Raw genomic sequence first — 23810 nt, 5'->3', positions numbered from 1 at the left:
CTTTTAAACACTACTTAACAGTAATTTCTCTTTATAAGTCCAGTTCGATGAAACTGTGCTTAAGCGAATAACAGTATTTTTAATTTTAAATAAAATACAGTGCTTGAAAGGGCAAATTGACTTAAATTAAGTCAAAATAGATAGACATTTGCATGTTTATGTCCACTGAGTTACTCCAGTCAACAAAATAAATAAAATAAAAATAAGTAATTTACCCTAACTGTGATCACAAAAAATACAATAAACATACTAAATATCAATCAAAACTTGAAGAATTTGCATTAGCTACAACAGAAATTTTTTTTTTGCTAATCTGTCATTATTTCACCTATCAAACACCATTATTGCTCTATCCAAACCTAATTGTTACAACAATGACTGATTCATTGTAATAATTGGTGCCTGCCATTGTTAAACCTGTCAAACCTCATTATTGCACATTGTTCCTTCAAATAACTAATGATATTTACTGTTGAAGTTCACTAGAAGCAGAGTTTTAAGCTTTTAGAAGCTTTTAAATAGTAATTTCTCTTTATAAATTCAATTCGATGAAACTGTGTTTAAGCGAATAACAATATATTTAATTTTAGATAACATACAGTGCTTCAAAGTACAAATGGAATTAAATTAAAGTCAAAATAAATAGATATTTGCATGTTTATGACCACTGAGTTACTCCAGTCAAAAAAATAAATAAAATAACCAATTTCACCCTTACTGTGACCACAAGTAATACAATAAACACTAAATATTAATCAAAATTTGAAGAATTTGCAATAACTACAACAGAAAACTGTTTTATTTGCTAATCTGTCATTATTTCACCTATCAAACACCATTATTACTCTAACCAAAACCTCATTGTTACAACAATGACTGATTCATTGTTATAATTGGTGGGAATCATTGTTTAACCTGTCAAACCTCATTATTGCACATTGTACTACTGAATTGAGATATTTGGTGTATTTTAGGCTATAAAACCTTTTGAACATTCCCAAACAACGATTACTCAATGTATATATATATTTTTTTCTTATTTTTATGGTATTGCAGTACTTCTAATTCTATCAATACTGTTGTAAGGCACACATGGAAGTAAAAAGACAATATAAATATTTATGTGCACATTTGTAAGCGTTAACATACTTTTACAATAAATACAAATAAATTATAAATAATTTGACGCTGATTGTGAACATAAAGTATAGATAAAAAACCAAAAGTCAGTCAAAACTTAAAGCACTTTAGATGTGAACAAAATGGTGAAATTTTGAATTTTAAGTACAAAACACTGTAGTATGTAAAACTTCTACAAACTACCCATTAATTAAAACATCTACGAATAGTGTTAGACCTACTTTATTAGTGTTGAGTAGGTCATTGAGCTTGTAATTGTATATAAATATGTTAGTAAAAAAAATAAAAATTGATTTTAAATTCTAATTAACTCAGTTGAACAGAAACAAAAGACTTGAGGCTCCTCCTAATTATTGTAATATCACGTAACATGTTTTTAGTTTAACAGTCGAGCGTTTCAGACTTTATCGGGTACGATAGTAATCGAAAGTTTTTTATCGGGCCAAGTAAAAGTCTTTGGTAGAGCTAGGATTTCGGGACTCGTGAGCACCTGGAATGTTGTGGCCATGTCCTGAGCTAAGTCGTCAGGTATTAAGACTTGTAGCCAAGGTCCTTGAACGACGTACGGATTTTCGGAGTTTACTAAAGTACCTGTAACCGAGTTAGCAACTAATGTTATAACAGTGTCGGTCAAAATCGATTTAAAAGTGAAGTGACGGCCGTGCTTCACCCTCCCTCTGATCGCCAGAGGAAGCAGACTGCCTGCTTCGAGGTTAAAAACGAGACTGAGTCCTTCCAACTTCTTCACCTGCAGAATTTCAGACGCCTCCAGTAAACCCATTCCATCTTTACCCCCGTCGCTTTTGAAATTGCTTATATCGTTCTGACTCCCGTGAGTGTAGTATGAGCAACCCTGTCCATCGGTTTTCTCTCCTAAACTGTCTTGATTTTCTTCCTTGGAAGACCTGGCCTTGATGAGTTTGCTTGGATCTACCTCTGCCCAAGAACACCTTGCACTAACTCCACTTAAATTGGATCCCTCGACTTCAAACCCATTTTCAATCTTCTCATGAGCAGCAGGATCCACATCAAAAATACATTCACCCCTCCTCATATCCGTTATGAGCCAAGGACCCCCGGTTCTACAGGAGATGGTATATAGTGAGAAAACAGTTACAAAAAATAAACCACAGGTCTTACTGTGAAAACCTGCTCAACATCTCTAAGACACCAGTACCAGTCCATTGTTGGGCAGCTCTGAGTTCTTCGGCACACACTCCAACTATTTGGACAAAGTCAACGCTACCAAAAGGAGTCTGTGTACTCCTCAATTGAGGGTCTGTGGTCATCAGCATGTGCTGTATACGAGATTCGCTGTTATCCAAAGCACAGTGCCAGGATACGTGGTCACCCGCGCAGAGTGTGTTGCCTATATTTCAGACAATTCTTTAGTGATATGTTTCACTATCAGTAACACTGTGATAGGTACCTGATTGAAAAACGTATTTTGCCAATGATTGCATCAATGTAGCCGGCCAAGTGGGAGGAGCTGTCTCCTCTGGATGCCTTTGTAATCTAAAGGACAACTCAAACCCATAACCTGAGACTCCATTTGGAGTGGTAACCTCATGAACCCTGCCATCTCCATGAAGATCTGACAACCCAAAACTTAAAAAAAGATAATCCCTTATGTAATGGAACTAACTGAAGCTTAAATTCACACCCATTACCTAATATAATGCCAATGAGGGGGAATATTTGCCTGAGGATTTCCAGGGTTTGCATACATGGAAATGTAATCCAGAGGATCTGGACCACCAAGCCTAAACATCGATATAAAAAATGGTAATTGGAGAAAATGGTCACTAAATATAAAGAAAAAGCTTAAGCCAACTAAAAATAACTGTAACAGGAAGTAAGGGTGGAGTTTTAAATTTAGAACTCATTCTCATTAATGGCAGACAGGTCATTTGCCTCAACTAAAATTTTCAAAACATATTACCAATATTTCAATAATGCCGTCACTTGCAAAGGATTTGGTTGATCAGGATAAATTTTACGGCATAACGAGTAGAGAGATTCTAGTCCTGCAGGAGTTGGAGGAAGAATATTTATTGGTGGTCCATGAGGAAGAGCACCGGCTTCGTTCATTGTCTAAAACGATCGAAGTCACTAAATATAAGTAATTTTTAATGGAAAATACGTACCATCTACCAAAAAACCACAAAAAACCTTAGCCCAAACATTCGGGATTCAGCCTTAGAAAATAATCAACGATCTATCGTGTATCCTCCGATCTATCAGAAATCACAACAAAACCACGAGTCTCACACGAACCCGTATTCGTGAGACTTCGGAGCCAGATCTCGATTTTACAAGTCTTCTACGATTTTAAACCCAAAGTCGACAAGGAATCGTACATATAATAGGCCGATTTTTATGTATTTTTCCAAAAAAGGGTACTATATATAAACCAGGAATAACAGTAATGATCAAAATCGATGCTGTTTCAAGCACATTATCATCAGAATCACCGTTTTCAAATCAGATCATCAATACCCCTTATAAGAGAAGTTAGGGGAATCACCCTTCCCCCACTCTAACATAAAACCTAACTCAAAAACCTTTCCAACAATGCAAAATTGGCATAACCAATGACCTTGGAATGAAACCACCGATTTTGGCATTAAAGGGGAAATCACTCCCTCTCTTTTCCTAGCCATTGTCCAAATCCAAATCTTTACAAATCTGTCTTTACACTTAACCTATTTTTCGAAATTGACAAGGTGCACCACACAAGGGGTGGTTATCTTCATTTTTCTTCGATTTAAGGTTCTTCTAAATATCCAAAACCATGAATGCAGCTCCAGTTAAGCCAAATAAGGACTTTTTAAAGTTGTTAACCGAAATGGGAATCTCAGAACAAATTGCCGAACATGTAAGTTTAAAAGGTGTCTCTGCTTTACCTGAATTTCCAATTTATAGGCCTTGATTTGTACAGGAAACGATTCCGTTGAAGCTGCAATGACATTTTTATATGACAATCCTGAAGTAGACTATTCAGAACTTTCTGTCTTAACGAATGCCGAACAGGGTGACAGTTTAAGTGGTGAAAATGTTAGAATAGATAAAGAAGAAAAGGTGCTAATGTCTGAAGCAGCTGGAGAAATCCATGTGGAACAGAAACATGGGAGCAGGGAGCATCATTTTGATGAGTACGATGAACAGTTCAAAATGGTTTTCGCTGTAAACATATCTTTGAACATGGGAACAGGAAAAATTGCAGCACAAGTAACCTTGAGCACATTGAACAGGGAAACCTCATATTTTAAAGTAAATGTTTCAGGTGGCACATGCATGTTTAGGCCTTTACAATAAACTACTTCAAAAAAATGAAGCTGCCGTAGATGTTTGGCTCTCAGAAGGGTTTGTTCTCTCTCCTTTTGGATAATATTAATTTTATTATTGCAAACATCTTATTTCAGAGAAAAGAAAATAGTGTTAAAAGCAGTCGACCATGTTCACTTGAAGGAATTGCAAAAAAAGGGGGAGAGCCACGAGTTGATCTCATACCTAGTTCAAGATGCAGGCAGAACACAAATACCTGCAGGTTCATGTACAGTTTTGGCGCTTTTTGGAGACATTGCAACTGTAGACGAAGTAACTGGGAATTTAAGTTTGTTGTAACTATTTTTTTTATGTAGATTTATTGATAAATTATTTCTCTCGTTTTGCATGATGACTATATTTAACTGCAATTTCACATTTTACGTTTAGAAAATCTAGCGGTGCGTTAGATTATTAGAATAAGCCAAATGTTTACACCAATTCCAATACTAAATAAAAAAATGTTGAATTATCTTTTTGTCTACTTATTAATATTTCCTTATATTAGCAATTATTAAGGGGTTGGGATCGATTGCAAGGTCAAATAAGTATACAATCACAGATTCATTGTTCATATTGTCAATTTCCATTGTTTAATCAATAAAACCTAATTGTTGACTCAGTCATTTTTACTCTATGATCAATAAAACCCCATTGTTAACTCAGTCATTTTCATTGTTTGATAAAGCATTGACAATCGCATTGTTGAACTTGTCAAATCTTAATTTTTACACTTAATATATAAAAAAAAGGGTATTTAACAGAAATTTAAGGGTAAATTATAGAATAGAGGATGACAATAAGGGTGAAAGGGACGTATAGTTATGGACCTAACAATTTTAATTAATTTAAATTAATAAAATTTAATTCAACCAATCAGTTGTAACATCCAAGGACATTTGAAACATGATTAAACAATCCAATTAGAGAAATATTTTATTAAGTATGCTTTCACAGCAACAGACGACTCTTTAATAATTATTTACGATTGATGGAGTAATTATTCTGTAGAATCGGCATTTTTTGCGACAAAAGGGCCTATTAACGTTAGTTTTCCTGTACTTTTTTTAATGAATTAAAGGGCCTACCATAACCAGCGCATGTCACCTGATTGTTTGGTGATTCAACCTTTGCGCCGGTTCGTTCGCCGTAAAATCGCTGTCATAGTTTTTATTTGTCACAATTTTTGTGGGTGTGTGTGAGAATTTGAATTTGCAATTTTAAAAGTGCATGTGTTAAGCCGATCGGTTTGCGTGCACTAACCAATTTTTTTTTGTGGCGATACACTTGGATCACAGGTTTGACCATAGGGTTTTCATTGATGAAAGTGGTGCAGCCATTTTAATGGGACTGGATTCGTGCGGATATCCGATATTTTGTGTACCGGCAACCCAAAATGCACACCACTAGAAGTGCAGTTTGCCTGCAAATTTTCTGGATTCTACGATATCTTATTCGAATTTTTTGATCTATCCTCACAAAAAAATACAATAAAGGGCGTTGTTTTTGTTATTCGTACCTCATTTCGACTTCTGTTATTTTTTTTTTGAATGCATTCCACGATGGCCGAAGAGGAAATACTGTTCGACGAAGTTTACGAATTGTGCGAAGAAATCGGAAGGTAGGAAGACGTTATAGAGAAATTAATTTGCAGTCCGTAAATGTAACGCTTTTATTAATTTTTAATCCCCGCTGGCTTACCCGCACAATTTATATGGTTTTATTATATTGTTTATGGCACTTGTTAATTTATTAATATGTTACAATAAACGATCCGTCCCCCCTACTTCCCCATCTCCACCTATAGCAGAATTATAATTAATGTGCATGCCTTTTTAATTAATTTATCGTTAGTTAAACTGTACCTATTGTAATCGCTGTTATTATTTGTACCTGCTGTAAAATACAAAACAAATTTTTAAAAACTGTGTGGTTTGTTCATTTGGAGAGTTGAATAAATTCTGTTATTATTTAAATTCGATATTTACTCAATAAAAGCGTAAAAGTAAACGATTTTTATGGTTTTATTTCTGTTTGACAATTTTTTTGTAACATGGGCGAATTTTGGGCTTGCTTTTGCACAAAACTGTGAACTGGACGGTTAAGGGTGCTTTAATTATTTACTTGTTTATTTATTTATTTATTAAGCATTTTTAATTTTGACTGTGGCCATTTTAATAGTGAAAAATAAATTTCATTTGTGAAAAATTGTCGAAATTTTTTTTTAGAGCAATTGTTTAAATAATGATACAAAACAAACGTCTAGTCAACGAAAAAGCTGATAAAAATTGTTATCTGTGTAGTAATACATAAACAATAGTGATAAAAGTTGTTTTTATTTACTTAATAAATAATTCTATTAAATGTGTTTTGTTTCACTTTTTTTTGTTTAATTCTAAAAATCACAAACAAGACAAATGCACCCCCATTACTCNAAATAAGAAACCAAAAAAGATCGAAAATTTATATGTATTTGCAGGGGACCATTTAGTGCAGTCAGAAGATGCATCCACCGACAAACTAATCAACAGTTTGCTGTTAAAATTGTTGATGTCGCAAAATTTACCTCACACCCTGGACTTAGCACCGAAGGCAAGTATATTTTTTTTAAAGAAAACAAAAGCCGATCGCTTATAAAAAAACATCCCTAAACATTTCAGACCTTAAACGAGAAGCGACAATTTGTCACATGTTAAAACACCCTCATATTGTCGAACTTCTAGAGACTTATTCTTCCGAAGGGATGCTTTATATGGTTTTTGAATAGTAAGTGATTTTTATGGTCTTCTCAAACAATAAATAAACGAAGGGCTGGGAATCGCAAGACCTAATTCAAATAAAGAACTTATTTATTTATTTAATTTACCCACCACCCTGTATACATTATGTTATCCTTGAAACTAAAAAGCCGAAAATAAAAAACTGATAAAAATTATTATTTGATGGGGAAGATTTGTTGAGCGAGCGATTTGGGTCCTGAGAGAGTTTTATTTCTTCGAAATTTACAGTCGGTTTCACTTTAATTTTCACGGTCTGCGTAACTGTGTATCCCTTTTCGAGACCTTTTTTTGTGTTTCGTTTTTCAGGAATACACAACCAATAAATTTGTTTGAATGCAAGTGCTTTTGGAGTTTAGTGCCAGACTCTGGACGAAATCGCTTTAAATAAATCATTTGAGTCGTTAAATCTAAATGGTGAAACAATTTTCCGAATTACGCTCTGCTCAACCAGCATACTGAGAATAGTAATCAAAATTAATGTAGCATTGCATCTAAAAACTTTTCTATTTTCATCTTTTTTTTTTAAACCCTGATTGTTTGCTTATGTTTACATTTACTATGAGTATGTGCAATCGCGTAAACAATTGACTTTCGCATTTGCTTTCGTTGTTTAACGTTTAAAAACAACGAAATACTGGATGGTCACTCAACTTTTTTACAATGGAAGTTTTGCATTTGTTTCCTTTTAAAAAACAATGAAATAACTAATAAAGGTAGAGGAAGGCAACTTAAAACAAATAAGAAAATTATACTTTTATCGCTAAGCGTCTAAAGGTTTTCTTTTTTGTAAAATCTGATCTTATATTACACAGAATTTCCAGATGAGATTGCTGGAAAATGTCATATTGAAGCTTACGAAAGTTCTTATACTTCAAAAGTTCTAACTATTGATTTTAATGACATTTCAAGCTAAAGCCAAATGTCACAGTATTTGAAGTTTCAAAATAACTTTGCTCATGAGATCAAAGTGAATATTAACATTCGGTAAGGCTGCAATTTGCATCAAAGAGAAGTCAAATCTTCAGACCTCATATAGAGTTTCAGTGGTGGAAAAAGAGAGCACGTCTAAAACTTTTATAACTTTTCTAGATTCACATTTTTCCATTGAGTTAAATATTTTATTTATCGGTACCTATTTTAAAATTATCTGTATTCATAAAACATCTTTGTCGTTTAAGATTCAATTGTTTAATAAGCGGTTAACATTTGTTTTAAAAAACAAATTCCTTGCGATTCTTTTGTTTGCCCTAATTCTCATTTGATGGTTTCATAATTATACTGTAGTACATTTTTATTGTAGCATGGATGGATCTGATTTGTGTTATGAAGTTGCCAGAAGGGCTGCAGCTGGATTTGTTTACAGCGAGGCAGTAGCTAGGTAATTTTTTCATTTATTGCCAAAATAAATCGTTTTATATACCGTCTTTGTTTCATCGGTGTTAAGGGGTTGAAAATTGAGGAATTGAAACAATCAATTATGTTAAACTAACAAGAGATTTTTTGTAATTGAAATTCCGATAGTATTCTTTTTTTCAGTATTGTTTAGTTCAGCATTGATGATTTGTTGTTACAGTCACTACATGCGACAGATTTTGGAGGCGCTCCGCTATTGTCACGAAAATGACATCATTCACAGGGATTTGAAGCCCGAATGCATTCTTTTGACTAGTAAAGAAAACTCAGCCCCCGTGAAACTGGGAGGATTTGGGGTAGCGATCCAAATCTCCGAAAAACATTCCACAAACAACGTTGGTACGTGTCAACTTCTCCTTACTTACCCCTCAAAACAAAAAAATAAATGAACGCGAAATTTTTTATTAACTAATAAAAATGAAGGTTTGCAATGGATAAAACAAAAACTAATAGCTTTTGTTTTGTCTCATTGATATAGAAATTGTTTTGTGTAAGCAGAAACAAATGAATATCACTTTGTATATTCTTACGTACGAAGTGTGCAGCTATTTTTGTCACTATCATGGAAAACGTTTGTTGCTTTTTAAAACGCGAAGGAAGTAATTCATCATATTCTTTTCTTGTAAAACTGCAGTCTAGAATTTCACATTTCTTCGCATGACAGGGTGTCAACCATTAAGATATACGACCACTGAAAGTCCTCTTTATCTTTCTAAGTTTTCCACTTGCTTTTCGCTAGAAAATCGGAGCAGTAGAAGCCCTTTAAATTTAATATAATAAAATTTGGATTGTTTTGTGTTAATCGAAAAAAAAATACTTCCTTTTGTTTAGCACGTGTGGGTTGTCCCCATTTTATGGCACCCGAGGTTGTACAGCGACGACAATACGGTAAACCAGGAGATATCTGGGCAGCGGGAGTCCTGCTACATATAGTCCTTTCTGGAACCTATCCTTTTCATGGCAGAGGAAGAAGACTGGTAGACTCTATTTGCCGAGGAAAATTATACGTTAGTTGACACACTTCCGGTATCAGTTTCACGGTAATTTTATTGATTTGGATCTTTTCTCGTTCCAGCTGGACACTTCTCAATGGGAATTTGTAAGTGATAACGCAAAAGACTTAGTCAAACAAATGTTAACCGTAGATCCTCAACAAAGGATAACTATCCAAGAAGTCCTGGCGCATAAATGGATTCGGGTAAAGATTATTTACCAGAAGAAGCACGTTTGGAGTGAAATCGATGAATTTTGATTTATATTTTTTTTTTATAGGGTAGAGACAGAGGACTTCGGATACATCTTGGCTTAGCTGTAGAAGAACTCAAAAAAATTAACGCTCTTAGGAAATTGAAAACAATAGTTTTGAGTGCTGCTCACTCTAGTAAATGGTTTTCCTGTGATGAATTTGCTTCAGATAGTTTTTCAGATTTCGGAGACGAAGAGGTTTCGTCATCCGGTAATTGTTTCTTTTTTTTTANGAACAAACGCCTGTCAAAATAAAAACAAAAACAAAAACAATTGTAACTGATCCCATTGTACAAACAAAAAAGCACGGTTTTTAATGCAGAATGGTTGTCCCAAAAATTAAGACATACTTTTGATTAGATTTTCATGTTTTTCAAACGATAAATTTTTTTTATGTACAAATCGAATGATAGCAACTATAAAAAGAAAAAGATAAACGAATAAATCACTGCGATTTATGTGTCACTAGGTACTGGATACTAAAGTGCAATTCTAGCCACAGCTACCACTAAAATGTTTGTGATCGAAAATAACCAAACGGTAATTGTTTAATGGACATTTTACGTCCCAATAAAATTTAGTCTTCTGGGAACTATTTTGTTCGATGGGAGAATGCTAAACCATTAAAACAATTGAATATGATTTGAGAAAGGAAACCTTTAATGACGAAAGATTGTTATTGAATCTTCTCAAGCAGCAATGAACTTTGTGAATAGTTTATATACATTTAGTTAATTTTCGCTATAAAATCAAAGTATTTTCCTTCAAGCGATTTTCTTTATTATTTGGAAAATTTTGTCGGAAGAAAAGGGTTCGAGAATTTTCCGAGTAGCTAACTTTGTACGCAATTTTCTTAGAATCTTCTCGCTTGTAGCCGTTTTCCAAGAATCTAATTTCTTTTTATTTCTTTACAAGTATTCATTCGTAAAATTCTTAGAAAGTATAAAAAAACAACTTAATATAGGTGCCTACGTTGACTCTGTAAAAAGGTTTTTGAAAATGGAAACCATTCCAGGAATTACGAAAAACATTTGGTATTTCGTTTAATTTTAACTGAGGAATGTGCAAATTTATGGATATTGTCGAAGTTGTGTACCACAAACGTCTCATTTTATATTTCTGTCCGGCGCATCCACCATTTTTTTATTCTAAAAATTCTAACTTTTCTGTTTACTGAACCGCTGTATTCTAAAACTTACTAATACTTTTTATAAATGTTTTTTGGTCTGAATTGAAGCATTTACTATACAAGCGCCCATCGTCTCCTGTTTATTTTGGTCAAATTTTAGAGAAACAAAAGAAAAATGCTTTTAGTACGCGTTAAATATTTTATTAGAGATTCTGTTAATTCAACAAAAGATAATGAAACAAAATAAAACAAAATACAAGCGCCAATCGTCTTCTGTTTATTTTGATCAAATTTTCATGAAACAAATGAAAAATACATGAGGTAGTACGCGTTAATTTAATATTCCATTCGCGATTCAATATTTACGTGTAACTGTAGAGTATTTGCACCTTTATTTATGGTGTGGACGAATTCCGGTGGTGTAAAGTGCCCACAATATTCTAAAAGCCCTTCAGCAATTCCGAACTTTGCTTTCTAAAGGACATTGGAGTCAACATGTGAAACTGCTAGATCCATTCTAACTGTGCCGTTGGCTGCAGATGTTAGAAAACTGACATGTTCGAAACTTTTAATGCATTAAATTCGATCTCAAACTTTCCACGTATGCAATTATTATTTAAGAGATTCTGCGACCCAAACTCAAATCACAGCTTTCGAAACTCAACGCAAGAAAGCAATCAAAACTTAATCTTTAAAAGAAAAAAGAACTACATGATTCTTCCAATAAACAATCACATCTCAAAAACAAAAAAGAACAGCAGCAGATGCTGTTTTGTTTTTACATATTGCGATAGATATTGTTAAAAATAGAAGAATGTGATTTTATGTGTCATTCCAATTTTCTTTTTTCGGCAAGGGTAGAATTGACCAAATATTTGACGAAAAGTGGCGAAACGTGTGCTATCATACCGTAATCAATCTTGTGTCAGTTTTCTAAACGCGCACATTGTGAAAAGTTTGACAGCTGTAATAGCCACCCTATAAATCAATAAAAGCATTTGTTGATTGTCACGACAGGCCAAAACAGCGTTCGTTATTTCGACGAATCCGATATAGCTGATGCTCAAAAGAGAATTAAAAATTTTGACGCATTTACTGTGTGTACATCCAGCGTATAGATATTAATCTATCGCATTAACCCGAAACAGAAATGTGTTTTCAATTGTGCCTGCTGAAAATTTAATCGGATCCTAATGAGTTTCAAAAATGCATCCTGGCGTACCATAACTATGTTAAATTATTTACTAATCAATGAAACAGTTGCCTGTTATTAATTGTTGTTCATTTTTTTTTAAACGCTTTTAAGACAAATAACAAAAGAAGTACGTTCATCTGTTTTGTTACAAAGTAAATAACAAAAAACATAGGAATCNAAATGACATCATTCACAGGGATTTGAAGCCCGAATGCATTCTTTTGACTAGTAAAGAAAACTCAGCCCCCGTGAAACTGGGAGGATTTGGGGTAGCGATCCAAATCTCCGAAAAACATTCCACAAACAACGTTGGTACGTGTCAACTTCTCCTTACTTACCCCTCAAAACAAAAAAATAAATGAACGCGAAATTTTTTATTAACTAATAAAAATGAAGGTTTGCAATGGATAAAACAAAAACTAATAGCTTTTGTTTTGTCTCATTGATATAGAAATTGTTTTGTGTAAGCAGAAACAAATGAATATCACTTTGTATATTCTTACGTACGAAGTGTGCAGCTATTTTTGTCACTATCATGGAAAACGTTTGTTGCTTTTTAAAACGCGAAGGAAGTAATTCATCATATTCTTTTCTTGTAAAACTGCAGTCTAGAATTTCACATTTCTTCGCATGACAGGGTGTCAACCATTAAGATATACGACCACTGAAAGTCCTCTTTATCTTTCTAAGTTTTCCACTTGCTTTTCGCTAGAAAATCGGAGCAGTAGAAGCCCTTTAAATTTAATATAATAAAATTTGGATTGTTTTGTGTTAATCGAAAAAAAAATACTTCCTTTTGTTTAGCACGTGTGGGTTGTCCCCATTTTATGGCACCCGAGGTTGTACAGCGACGACAATACGGTAAACCAGGAGATATCTGGGCAGCGGGAGTCCTGCTACATATAGTCCTTTCTGGAACCTATCCTTTTCATGGCAGAGGAAGAAGACTGGTAGACTCTATTTGCCGAGGAAAATTATACGTTAGTTGACACACTTCCGGTATCAGTTTCACGGTAATTTTATTGATTTGGATCTTTTCTCGTTCCAGCTGGACACTTCTCAATGGGAATTTGTAAGTGATAACGCAAAAGACTTAGTCAAACAAATGTTAACCGTAGATCCTCAACAAAGGATAACTATCCAAGAAGTCCTGGCGCATAAATGGATTCGGGTAAAGATTATTTACCAGAAGAAGCACGTTTGGAGTGAAATCGATGAATTTTGATTTATATTTTTTTTTTATAGGGTAGAGACAGAGGACTTCGGATACATCTTGGCTTAGCTGTAGAAGAACTCAAAAAAATTAACGCTCTTAGGAAATTGAAAACAATAGTTTTGAGTGCTGCTCACTCTAGTAAATGGTTTTCCTGTGATGAATTTGCTTCAGATAGTTTTTCAGATTTCGGAGACGAAGAGGTTTCGTCATCCGGTAATTGTTTCTTTTTTTTTATAATTTTACTTCTGTTTTTGTCATTTGATAATTGTTTTTTCTTTTATTTCAATTTTTATGTCACCCAGCGATTGTTTTTCTAATATCATAGCTGTTCACTCATTTGTTTGTTATTCGTTAATTGTTTTGTTCTTAATTTCACTTGTTTATCTTCACCCAGTAATTGTTTCTGATCTCATTTGTTCGATAATTATTTCCAATTTTCCTTTATTTTGTTCTCAAACATGGCTTCAACGTTTTATCACGGAAACTAAAGATAAACATTTGCTTTCGTATAATTTTTCAAATAAATTTTAAATTCTAAACAATAAAGCTTCGCTTCAAAAATCTCTTATTAGACATTATTATGTACGTAGTAGTAAATATATACTTAGCAGGAAGGGAATTATCATAATTTAACTCAAATCAGTCAACCATGATTCCAAACAAAACAGCAACCCTAGTCTACTAATTAAAATCCAGGACGCACCGGCCTCTGGCGTTTTAATTTAATTACGTTTTTAAAAAACAATTAAATTAAAAAATCGACTTAACGACGATGATGATGACGATCATTACGCGATTATATAGCGGAAAATTTTCCCTTTTCCCGTTTTCTGGGTGGTGGCACAGACAAAAATATTAGAGCGTTTTTAATTCGATTGTCGAGTGACGGCGAATACTCTTAATTACGACAAGTTTCTCAAAAGGGATATAAAATTGCATATGGCGGTTTTAATTTCGTCTTCTTTCTTTTTTTTTTTCGCAGCCGTCGCCGTGATACTAGATTCGTTAGATGATATCTATTGTCTTCAAGAGTCGCAGCCTCAGGAGAGGGCCCATCATCTCGCGCTCCTCGAAGACACTGATTTACATTCACTTTTAGAGGTAGGTAAGTGTTTCTATTATTAAAACAGACGAGCAAAAGCAGAAAAAAAAGAAAAGAACAAATGAAAAATAACAAAATCGAGTGAATAAAAACAGATGAAAAGGAAAATAAACGAACGGAAAACAAATTGATTGTTTCGGTAAACAGAACTATTCGAATTATCACGTTCATTTCGGAGCGTCTTGGCCCGGATTTTTGTGTCTGTTCCCGCGGGATGTTGTCCGATTGAAAAATAGGAACGTAATAACAGCTGCTGCGCCCGCTTTGTAAATTGCTTCCATTTTATTGCAGCTTTACGACAAGATAGCAAATAAAATTCCACCACCTGTTCGACCTCCATCGAGTGATGCGGTCCAAAAGACGAAAGAACTTCTGGACATCTTACGGGATTGCGAACTAAGAAAAGAGACGGACAGAAGGGACGCTCACGAATTAATCGAACTCCTTTGTAAATCCCACGTAAAGGTAGGATCATTCTTTTAATCCAGAGTTGTAATTATTTTCAACATTAAACTTCCATTTACTTTAAAAAGAAGTTAAAAAGCTTTGCAAAATTACACAATTGTGAGATGTTTTGGTAGGTACCTGTAGTGATTTGAATATCTAATTTTCCCTGACTTCCTTAAAGGAATAAGGATATTTCCGAAATGGACGGGTCCTAAAACCAAGGATTTCCGTCCCTTAGATGATTTGTAATGCTGCCGGGTTCGATGTAATAGTTGGTTGTGTTTTGCATTTGATGAGATCATTAGCTAAACGTCATCGTTGTCGTATTTTGTAAGGAATTAACAATTTGAAACCGCTATTTCTAAAGTAAGACATAAATCTGGAGTTGTGACGCCAATTTGTTGATTTGTTTCGCCGAGATCCGGCATTATTTCGTGACAATCCCTATATTACAATGATTGTTAACGTTATTTATTGCTTTCCTTCTTTCATTGCGCTTAATGGTACCATCAGAACCCTTATTATTGCTTAAAATGTAATAAAGATTGAGAAATCTTCACCACAAGTGAAGAAAAAAGTGAGTGTTACGGAGCACTTCTGCTAACTTGTTTTTAAACAACGAGGAATGCAATAAAACAACTATGTAGATTCTTCTTTGTTTAAAATACGTTCCTTTTTTTCATAAGTGTAACGCTTTTGTTTTGAGGGTACGTTTCAAAACAATTATCTATACCTATAGATTCTGCTTTGTTTAAAGACCTTCAACTTTTTACAACTTTTTCTAACGATTTGCTTCGAAAATAACTTTAGTTAGTTATAAAGTTAAAATAGAACGAAGAAATACACGGTCAGACAGACTGGCGCTAAAATCCATTTCACTGTCCCATTAAACCTACATATTTCAATGAATTTCCTTCATGAGCAATTCAGCAAAGATAAAGGATCCATCGGTAAAATATCAGAATATAAAACATAACGTAACGGTTGTTAAGGGATAAAAATCTCGAACATCCTGTACATATAATGTCTGCACGGCTTCTCCATGGAAGGCGCACCAGAGCGTCGCCGTCGCGGGCGTCGCTACGTACATTCGACGGTAATAGTCGCTCCCGACGCGCAAAAGGACTCACATCTGCGTCCGGCGCGGCGAACCTCCGTGTAGAAGCTTACCGCACGTAACATTCATTTGTTCCTAGCGAATTTATTATAAAACTAATCATGAATCGTGGTTAGTAGAAGCAATTGCTAGTGTGTTATAATTTTGTCATATTAATGACGACGCCGAATTGCGTTGGTCGAAACGCCGGCCGGGTGTGATTTGTTACAATAAAATAACGGGCACGGGATGCGAGTGGACTTTAGCAGCCCTAAATTTTAATTATCTTTCAACCATTAGTACGAAATATAGGTTCAGGTTGGTTACCGGGAATAGAATAAAATATTAGGAAGAATAGGGGTAGTTATATAAGTTTATTCCATTGGTTGGAAAATTACATTCGGGTAGATATTTTTTTGGTTTTGTTTATGATGAACGGAATATTTTCTTTTCGTTTTTTTTTTTTTTTAATATTTTCCTCAATATTAATGGTACGTCGTTCTAAATATAACTCGTGATGCACCTCCTGTGGGACTTTGTTTTTCACTTTTATTGTCAACGGGAGTATTTCTGGAAAGTAGATGTTCTATATGATAAATGATAAACAGAGGGTGACGAGCTTTTCAAAGCTCATCTGCTACAATCCATTTATCACACTTATCGTTCACTCCTAATAATTTTTTTTGGCTTACAACTACAATGAAAGAACATTTTGCGTGAAAGCGTTTGGCTTATCAGTAACGTTTTTTTTTTTTGTTTAATGGACTAACTCAGTTACTAAATAACTGCGTAACTTACGAAAAGAAAACAAACGAAGTTCTTTTGTCGCAGAACAAACGCCTGTCAAAATAAAAACAAAAACAAAAACAATTGTAACTGATCCCATTGTACAAACAAAAAAGCACGGTTTTTAATGCAGAATGGTTGTCCCAAAAATTAAGACATACTTTTGATTAGATTTTCATGTTTTTCAAACGATAAATTTTTTTTATGTACAAATCGAATGATAGCAACTATAAAAAGAAAAAGATAAACGAATAAATCACTGCGATTTATGTGTCACTAGGTACTGGATACTAAAGTGCAATTCTAGCCACAGCTACCACTAAAATGTTTGTGATCGAAAATAACCAAACGGTAATTGTTTAATGGACATTTTACGTCCCAATAAAATTTAGTCTTCTGGGAACTATTTTGTTCGATGGGAGAATGCTAAACCATTAAAACAATTGAATATGATTTGAGAAAGGAAACCTTTAATGACGAAAGATTGTTATTGAATCTTCTCAAGCAGCAATGAACTTTGTGAATAGTTTATATACATTTAGTTAATTTTCGCTATAAAATCAAAGTATTTTCCTTCAAGCGATTTTCTTTATTATTTGGAAAATTTTGTCGGAAGAAAAGGGTTCGAGAATTTTCCGAGTAGCTAACTTTGTACGCAATTTTCTTAGAATCTTCTCGCTTGTAGCCGTTTTCCAAGAATCTAATTTCTTTTTATTTCTTTACAAGTATTCATTCGTAAAATTCTTAGAAAGTATAAAAAAACAACTTAATATAGGTGCCTACGTTGACTCTGTAAAAAGGTTTTTGAAAATGGAAACCATTCCAGGAATTACGAAAAACATTTGGTATTTCGTTTAATTTTAACTGAGGAATGTGCAAATTTATGGATATTGTCGAAGTTGTGTACCACAAACGTCTCATTTTATATTTCTGTCCGGCGCATCCACCATTTTTTTATTCTAAAAATTCTAACTTTTCTGTTTACTGAACCGCTGTATTCTAAAACTTACTAATACTTTTTATAAATGTTTTTTGGTCTGAATTGAAGCATTTACTATACAAGCGCCCATCGTCTCCTGTTTATTTTGGTCAAATTTTAGAGAAACAAAAGAAAAATGCTTTTAGTACGCGTTAAATATTTTATTAGAGATTCTGTTAATTCAACAAAAGATAATGAAACAAAATAAAACAAAATACAAGCGCCAATCGTCTTCTGTTTATTTTGATCAAATTTTCATGAAACAAATGAAAAATACATGAGGTAGTACGCGTTAATTTAATATTCCATTCGCGATTCAATATTTACGTGTAACTGTAGAGTATTTGCACCTTTATTTATGGTGTGGACGAATTCCGGTGGTGTAAAGTGCCCACAATATTCTAAAAGCCCTTCAGCAATTCCGAACTTTGCTTTCTAAAGGACATTGGAGTCAACATGTGAAACTGCTAGATCCATTCTAACTGTGCCGTTGGCTGCAGATGTTAGAAAACTGACATGTTCGAAACTTTTAATGCATTAAATTCGATCTCAAACTTTCCACGTATGCAATTATTATTTAAGAGATTCTGCGACCCAAACTCAAATCACAGCTTTCGAAACTCAACGCAAGAAAGCAATCAAAACTTAATCTTTAAAAGAAAAAAGAACTACATGATTCTTCCAATAAACAATCACATCTCAAAAACAAAAAAGAACAGCAGCAGATGCTGTTTTGTTTTTACATATTGCGATAGATATTGTTAAAAATAGAAGAATGTGATTTTATGTGTCATTCCAATTTTCTTTTTTCGGCAAGGGTAGAATTGACCAAATATTTGACGAAAAGTGGCGAAACGTGTGCTATCATACCGTAATCAATCTTGTGTCAGTTTTCTAAACGCGCACATTGTGAAAAGTTTGACAGCTGTAATAGCCACCCTATAAATCAATAAAAGCATTTGTTGATTGTCACGACAGGCCAAAACAGCGTTCGTTATTTCGACGAATCCGATATAGCTGATGCTCAAAAGAGAATTAAAAATTTTGACGCATTTACTGTGTGTACATCCAGCGTATAGATATTAATCTATCGCATTAACCCGAAACAGAAATGTGTTTTCAATTGTGCCTGCTGAAAATTTAATCGGATCCTAATGAGTTTCAAAAATGCATCCTGGCGTACCATAACTATGTTAAATTATTTACTAATCAATGAAACAGTTGCCTGTTATTAATTGTTGTTCATTTTTTTTTAAACGCTTTTAAGACAAATAACAAAAGAAGTACGTTCATCTGTTTTGTTACAAAGTAAATAACAAAAAACATAGGAATCTTGTGTTAAATCTGAGTAACAAAATAAACATCAAACTCTACAGTGCTTCTTACACGTTTTCAATAGATTTAATTATTAATTGACTAAATTATGATTGAAAGATAATCTCCAAACGTTTCAAAACCACAAACATATATTTTGTAGGTATGATTTTGGTCATGTTAGCGTTAATTAAATTTAAGCTTGTTTTCGAATTGTTTGTTCGTGGTGCGTGACATTGCCGCATCTAAAAAGCCTAGGACGCGTATCATATGAGCCGGTTGTCTTCTGCACGAGACCCTAGCCCCTCGGCCCAGCAGCCACCTCCACCTTTACCGCTTCATTTACAACAAGACTTGTGGATAGGGGAAGAAACAAGAAGACAAATGCCCCCTCACGTTTACAAATACTACTTAGCTCATACGCGACATTACAGAAGAAAAAGCCAACAGGTAAGTTGTGTAGATTCACCCCATACACCCCCTTCTATTTGAAACGTTTACTTTTCTAGGTTTCTGTTTCAACTAAAACAGTTGAGACTGTTTTTTTTATTACTAACAAACATACGCGAATCGCAGTTTACAATAAACAACGAAGGCGCACTTTTATTATTTCGTTTCTTCAATTGTTAACTCTTCGATCGGATAAAAAGATCTAAAAACAAAATACAGGCACAGAGAACTAGATCATTTCTCATTTTGCGGATTTTTTAATTTGAACATACTAAAAATACTATCCACTTTACTGAAATTTAAGCGGAATTAGTCGAAATCGAACTTAATATTATCTCATATCAAAAAGAAATTTCCTGTGTGTATTACTGAATAACTTTTGACTCGAGAAGAGCTATTAGCCTGACTTGAGATCAAGAAAGTTTCGAGAAAGTTCATTCAATCCTTAATCTTCTTTGAACGGCTTAAATAATTTACTAAGTTTACCGAACTTTCGCCGATTACATACTTAATAGCGCTGAACGTTTTTTCAATTACCACTATCAGAACAAAGGAAAAACTAATAACAATCAATGGAAAAACAAAAAATGTGGAATTATTTTTGTTTTGTTTCGGACAAAAGAAATTCTGCGGCAGTCTTTTATTTAAACGTAAGTTAACCTTAGGATTTTACCGATAGGTGCATTCCTAGCAAAAGTTACTTTTAACATTGTGTCATCCTACTGTTGGGAAAGTTTACGGTAAAATATTCAAGGCTTCTGCCCAGGGGTGATTTACTGGCAACTTGTGAGCATTTATTACAAATTATATTTCACCTTTCTTAAGAGGAAACGTGAAGTATCTAATATCGTAGCTCCTCGAGTCATTTGTCTTAATTCTTGAGAACCCCTGATGGAACATTGTAATTAAACATTTACACTGCTTATCTGAAAACGTACCTAGGCACTCCCAAGTTAATAAAACATTCATCTACGTTAGTTTTATTTAAAAATATCATAGAGTCGGTAGCAAAGTAGCTGCTTTGTTTTAAAACAGCTGAATTAGAAAAACAAAAAGTAATGGAAAAAGACACTGCAGATGAGTAAAATTTTGTTTTAGACATTTGAATAACTAAAACAAAAGAAAGGCAACGCCAAATTTTTGTTTTAAACACTTAAATTGTAAAAAGAAACAATGACGTAATGAATTAAAAGCTGTTTTCGTTGGAAAATATATGCGTTCTAAGTTTTGTGGTACGAGGAGACGGTAGGTATATATCACGTTCGAATTTCTCCAGATTCTCGAACAATTTCCCAAAGTTTTCTCGAAGAAGTAGCTGTCAAAATAATACCTCTGACTACCTTTGGGAAAAGTCTCCTCGTGGTGCCCTACTTGTAAGTACAAGAGACAAGATAAAATCGATTGGTAGAACTACTGCAGTGAATTTCTTCTATCAAATGCATCGGTGTAGAAGTCAGCGGCAGTAGTAGCAGAAGTAGAAGTAGCAGAAGCATTTAATGCCATTAAATTGGATCGGCCTTCTCTGCCATCAGACTGTTGCCAACATTTAATTCCTCGTCTCCACCACCGTTTCTTCAATTATATATCTGACGTTCAAAATTGGTCGCTAATGGCCGGAAACATAATCCGGCAGTTAGTTTGTACATCCAATTTTTCGAGAACATTATCAGCCACTAGGTACTTCAAATCGATCCAACTTTTTATGAGTTCGAAACCTTTGCTCTTTGTTTGCGGAAAAACAAATTTGAATCGATCAGATCATTTGTTTTTTATAAACCATTTTGGGTGTCATTTGAAAGGTGTGGAAACAAGGAAATATTTTATTCCTAATTTAAGTCGTTATGATTCTAGAGTATGTACAACTTGCTAATAGCAGTTAAGAGAACTTTTGCTGTCGTAAAAAAAGTTTTGTATTCATTTGGGAACGATTGTCATGAGTGAAACAGTTGAAAAACAAAGTTTGGAGCACGTTGCACAGGTACCAGGTCCACACGTAAGACCATATTATGACAGTTTAAAAAAAGAGGACTGCTCTTTATCCAGCCAGCAGCACCCCTCTTGTCAAATTACGCTCCCCATCGCGATTATGGAAGAAAAACAAAACATTTTTGCATCGCATTCTCCATTCTCCCATTCTTCACGGTCTCCTGACGCTTGTTGCTCGCGTTTCTCGCCAAAAACAGGACAGAAAAAGAGGAAAAACAAACACGCGACGAAGCCTTCATCTGTACTGGGGATGAAAACGTGTAGTACGTACTACAGTACCTATATGAAAACTGCTGCTATTTTATCGAGCGTGTAGTACATAAATGTAAACGAAGTTTAAAGTTCGTAAAAACGTCCCTATCTATGGGTTTGTACATACACCTGTGCCCAGGGTGGTTTTTAATTAACGGTAACTAATGCGATTCATAGGGAAATGACACAGAGAAAACGTTTCGCTTTTTATTATTATTCGCGAAAATTACTCTGTCGTCGCAAAGTCGAGATTATTGTTATACCAAATAAATTACAGACACAACTAAAAAGCACTTAAAACAATAACGAACATCGCAAACAAAAGAAAACGCCAATTGACAAAAAACAGTTTCTACTGTTTTAAAACAAATAAACAACTGGAAACAATCTAATAGCAAGTAGATGTGATGCGATTTTGTTCTATTTGAGTTTCTAACAGTTACCTATGATAAAATAATGCGTTTTGAAACAAATATTTCTGATATTTCAGTTCCATGACTTTTTGAATACGTATACCGTACGACATACTTATTGAAAGTAATTTTTAACTACACAAATTCCGAAGTGCGAATGGGGTTTTGAGCTGTTGATTATCTCTCTTCTTCTGCATCATCAGACGCAATTTTTCAACCCTCTCCTGCGCGCACGCAGGATTAATTCGAAATGAGGGAGAGTGAAGCTGACTCGACAACTTCTAACATTTATCAAAAGTTCACCCACTTAGCACACCCACACATATACACACAGTGATACTTAGTTCTCTCCCTCCTAGAAAAGTATATTCCACGTTCGGATATATTTAATTCTTACAGTTGCACTCGACGACGACCATTTTTCATTGGAATCTTCGTTTGTTTGTTTCTCTGTTTTTGTTTTGTCTTCTTTTGTTTTCTCTTTCTTTTTTTTACTGGCGCGGAAAATTAACATTAATTCTTCGTTCCTTCGACGAATGAAAAGCAAAAAATTCCCTTTTTCCCCCTTTAATTCTAAGACAGACCTTTGCTGCCACTGCCACAGTTCAATTGGAATTAAACTAGGGTTCGCGTTGCGGCTCTTCGGGGAAATCAAAGTATTTCTAATATAATAGAATTTTAATTAATTAAATCGAAAACCTGTTTTTACCGAAGTCGTTTCAATTGGGAAACTGTGAATCCCCTGCGTAAATAAAGTTTTTGATTTTATCGATGGCCGTGTCCACGAATGAGCTTTCGCTGATGTGATTTGAGTAAATTAGAGAGTGGTCTATTTGACAATTGAATTTACTTGGTAGGGATTTTCGACCGGAAGAATTAAACTCACATATGGAACTAAATTGACAAGTATTTCGGACCTAATTGGCTTTGTGTGAGATAGATAGTTTTCGTTCCCAAATCGTTTGAAATCCACCCATGTGATTAATAGGGTGTAAGGGATATGTAACCAAAACAAAAGAGAATCGTCTTCCTCAATATCGAAGACTAACCTTCACTTTTTTTTTTTTTGTTTTTGAGAGATATTTCCAATTTTATTATTTCTATATGCCTAAATGCCTGAAACGTATATTTTACTTCCACTTCTAGTATTTATTGATTACTAAAACTGATGGATGTAATACAAAAATGACTTTTTACGTAATTTCTGGCTCCTTATTACCTCTAAGCTGGAAGAGCTTTTAATTATATTTTCAGCGAAATACTTGAATCGATTACTTTTTGCGATCGTATCTGGTTCTGTTCAAAAGCGCATTTAAATATAGATTTTCTCAAAAAAAGAGTTGTACAAGATAGAAGACGTATTTACTTACTTTCTGGCATTCCAACAGGTAGAAGCTCACAAAGAACCTGCAATTAAAAAAAAGTGTAACATAATTTGTCTTTACTCAAGTATGAAACTGAAAAAGAAAAAGATGACCTAAGTAGTTATACAGTGTCGGTTCTGACACAAAAAACTTACAGGCATCATAAGAATATTGAT

The 23810-nt window shown here is 34.1% G+C and overlaps 3 protein-coding genes and 1 long non-coding RNA gene across 7 annotated transcripts in view; 2 read left to right on the top strand and 2 right to left on the bottom strand.

Moving 5' to 3' along the window:
* LOC108741678 overlaps positions 1-23810 on the bottom strand; it is a 90374-nt gene that overhangs the window by 24255 nt on the left and 42309 nt on the right. The gene's annotated exons all lie outside the window — the stretch shown is intronic.
* Positions 1119-3413, bottom strand: LOC108741676 (suppressor of fused homolog). The gene is made up of 6 exons (XM_018476551.2): positions 3288-3413; positions 3083-3234; positions 2811-2903; positions 2570-2748; positions 2281-2509; positions 1119-2222 (listed from the first exon to the last, which is right to left on the bottom strand). Exons 1-6 carry the CDS (start codon positions 3288-3290, stop codon positions 1538-1540), a joined length of 1341 nt encoding a protein of 446 aa, XP_018332053.1. The 5' UTR covers positions 3291-3413; the 3' UTR covers positions 1119-1537.
* On the top strand, positions 3786-4941 carry LOC108741677 (probable peptidyl-tRNA hydrolase 2). Of its 2 annotated transcripts, none has more exons than XM_018476552.2 (4): positions 3786-4018; positions 4066-4371; positions 4427-4506; positions 4566-4941. In XM_018476552.2, the coding sequence occupies exons 1-4, from the start codon at positions 3935-3937 to the stop codon at positions 4765-4767; spliced, it is 672 nt and encodes a 223-aa protein (XP_018332054.1). In that variant the 5' UTR covers positions 3786-3934; the 3' UTR covers positions 4768-4941. The 2 variants fall into 2 exon arrangements, with proteins under 2 accessions (XP_018332054.1, XP_018332055.1); XM_018476553.1 differs by having other exon boundaries at positions 3928-4018; positions 4082-4371.
* The window catches only part of LOC108741675 (peripheral plasma membrane protein CASK), a 60953-nt gene continuing 42582 nt past the window's right edge, over positions 5440-23810 (top strand). Inside the window, exons 1-11 of one of the 2 annotated variants that reach the window (XM_025975370.1) lie at positions 5440-6088; positions 6947-7059; positions 7128-7233; positions 8548-8625; positions 8821-8872; positions 12415-12541; positions 13034-13209; positions 13278-13400; positions 13475-13658; positions 14428-14546; positions 14839-15012. In XM_025975370.1, the coding sequence (XP_025831155.1) occupies positions 6018-6088; positions 6947-7059; positions 7128-7233; positions 8548-8625; positions 8821-8872; positions 12415-12541; positions 13034-13209; positions 13278-13400; positions 13475-13658; positions 14428-14546; positions 14839-15012 (1323 nt within the window). In that variant the 5' untranslated portion in view covers positions 5440-6017. Of the gene's footprint in view, positions 6089-6946; positions 7060-7127; positions 7234-8547; positions 8626-8820; positions 9000-9491; positions 9668-9735; positions 9859-9932; positions 10117-12414; positions 12542-13033; positions 13210-13277; positions 13401-13474; positions 13659-14427; positions 14547-14838; positions 15013-23810 lie in introns of both variants that reach the window. The other variant, XM_018476549.2, reaches the window with a different exon arrangement.

Source organism: Agrilus planipennis, unplaced genomic scaffold (assembly GCF_000699045.2).
Source record: "Agrilus planipennis isolate EAB-ADULT unplaced genomic scaffold, Apla_2.0 scaffold235, whole genome shotgun sequence".
Classification (NCBI taxonomy): domain Eukaryota; kingdom Metazoa; phylum Arthropoda; class Insecta; order Coleoptera; family Buprestidae; genus Agrilus; species Agrilus planipennis.
Note: the sequence above shows the minus strand (reverse complement) of the source record. Positions and strands in the feature narration are given on the sequence as shown.

Bases quoted from the DNA above. Each gene is read 5' to 3' on its own strand.
- LOC108741676 (XM_018476551.2), bottom strand. The intron at 2,904-3,082 runs GTAATATGTTTT...ATCGATGTTTAG, and splicing joins ACGGCATTATTGAAATATTG to GCTTGGTGGTCCAGATCCTC. The intron at 2,223-2,280 runs GTAAGACCTGTG...CATCTCCTGTAG, and splicing joins ATGTTGAGCAGGTTTTCACA to AACCGGGGGTCCTTGGCTCA.
- LOC108741677 (XM_018476552.2), top strand. From the start codon at position 3,935: ATGAATGCAGCTCCAGTTAAGCCAAATAAGGACTTTTTAAAGTTGTTA. The intron at 4,019-4,065 runs GTAAGTTTAAAA...TCCAATTTATAG, and splicing joins CAGAACAAATTGCCGAACAT to GCCTTGATTTGTACAGGAAA. The intron at 4,372-4,426 runs GTAACCTTGAGC...TAAATGTTTCAG, and splicing joins CAGGAAAAATTGCAGCACAA to GTGGCACATGCATGTTTAGG.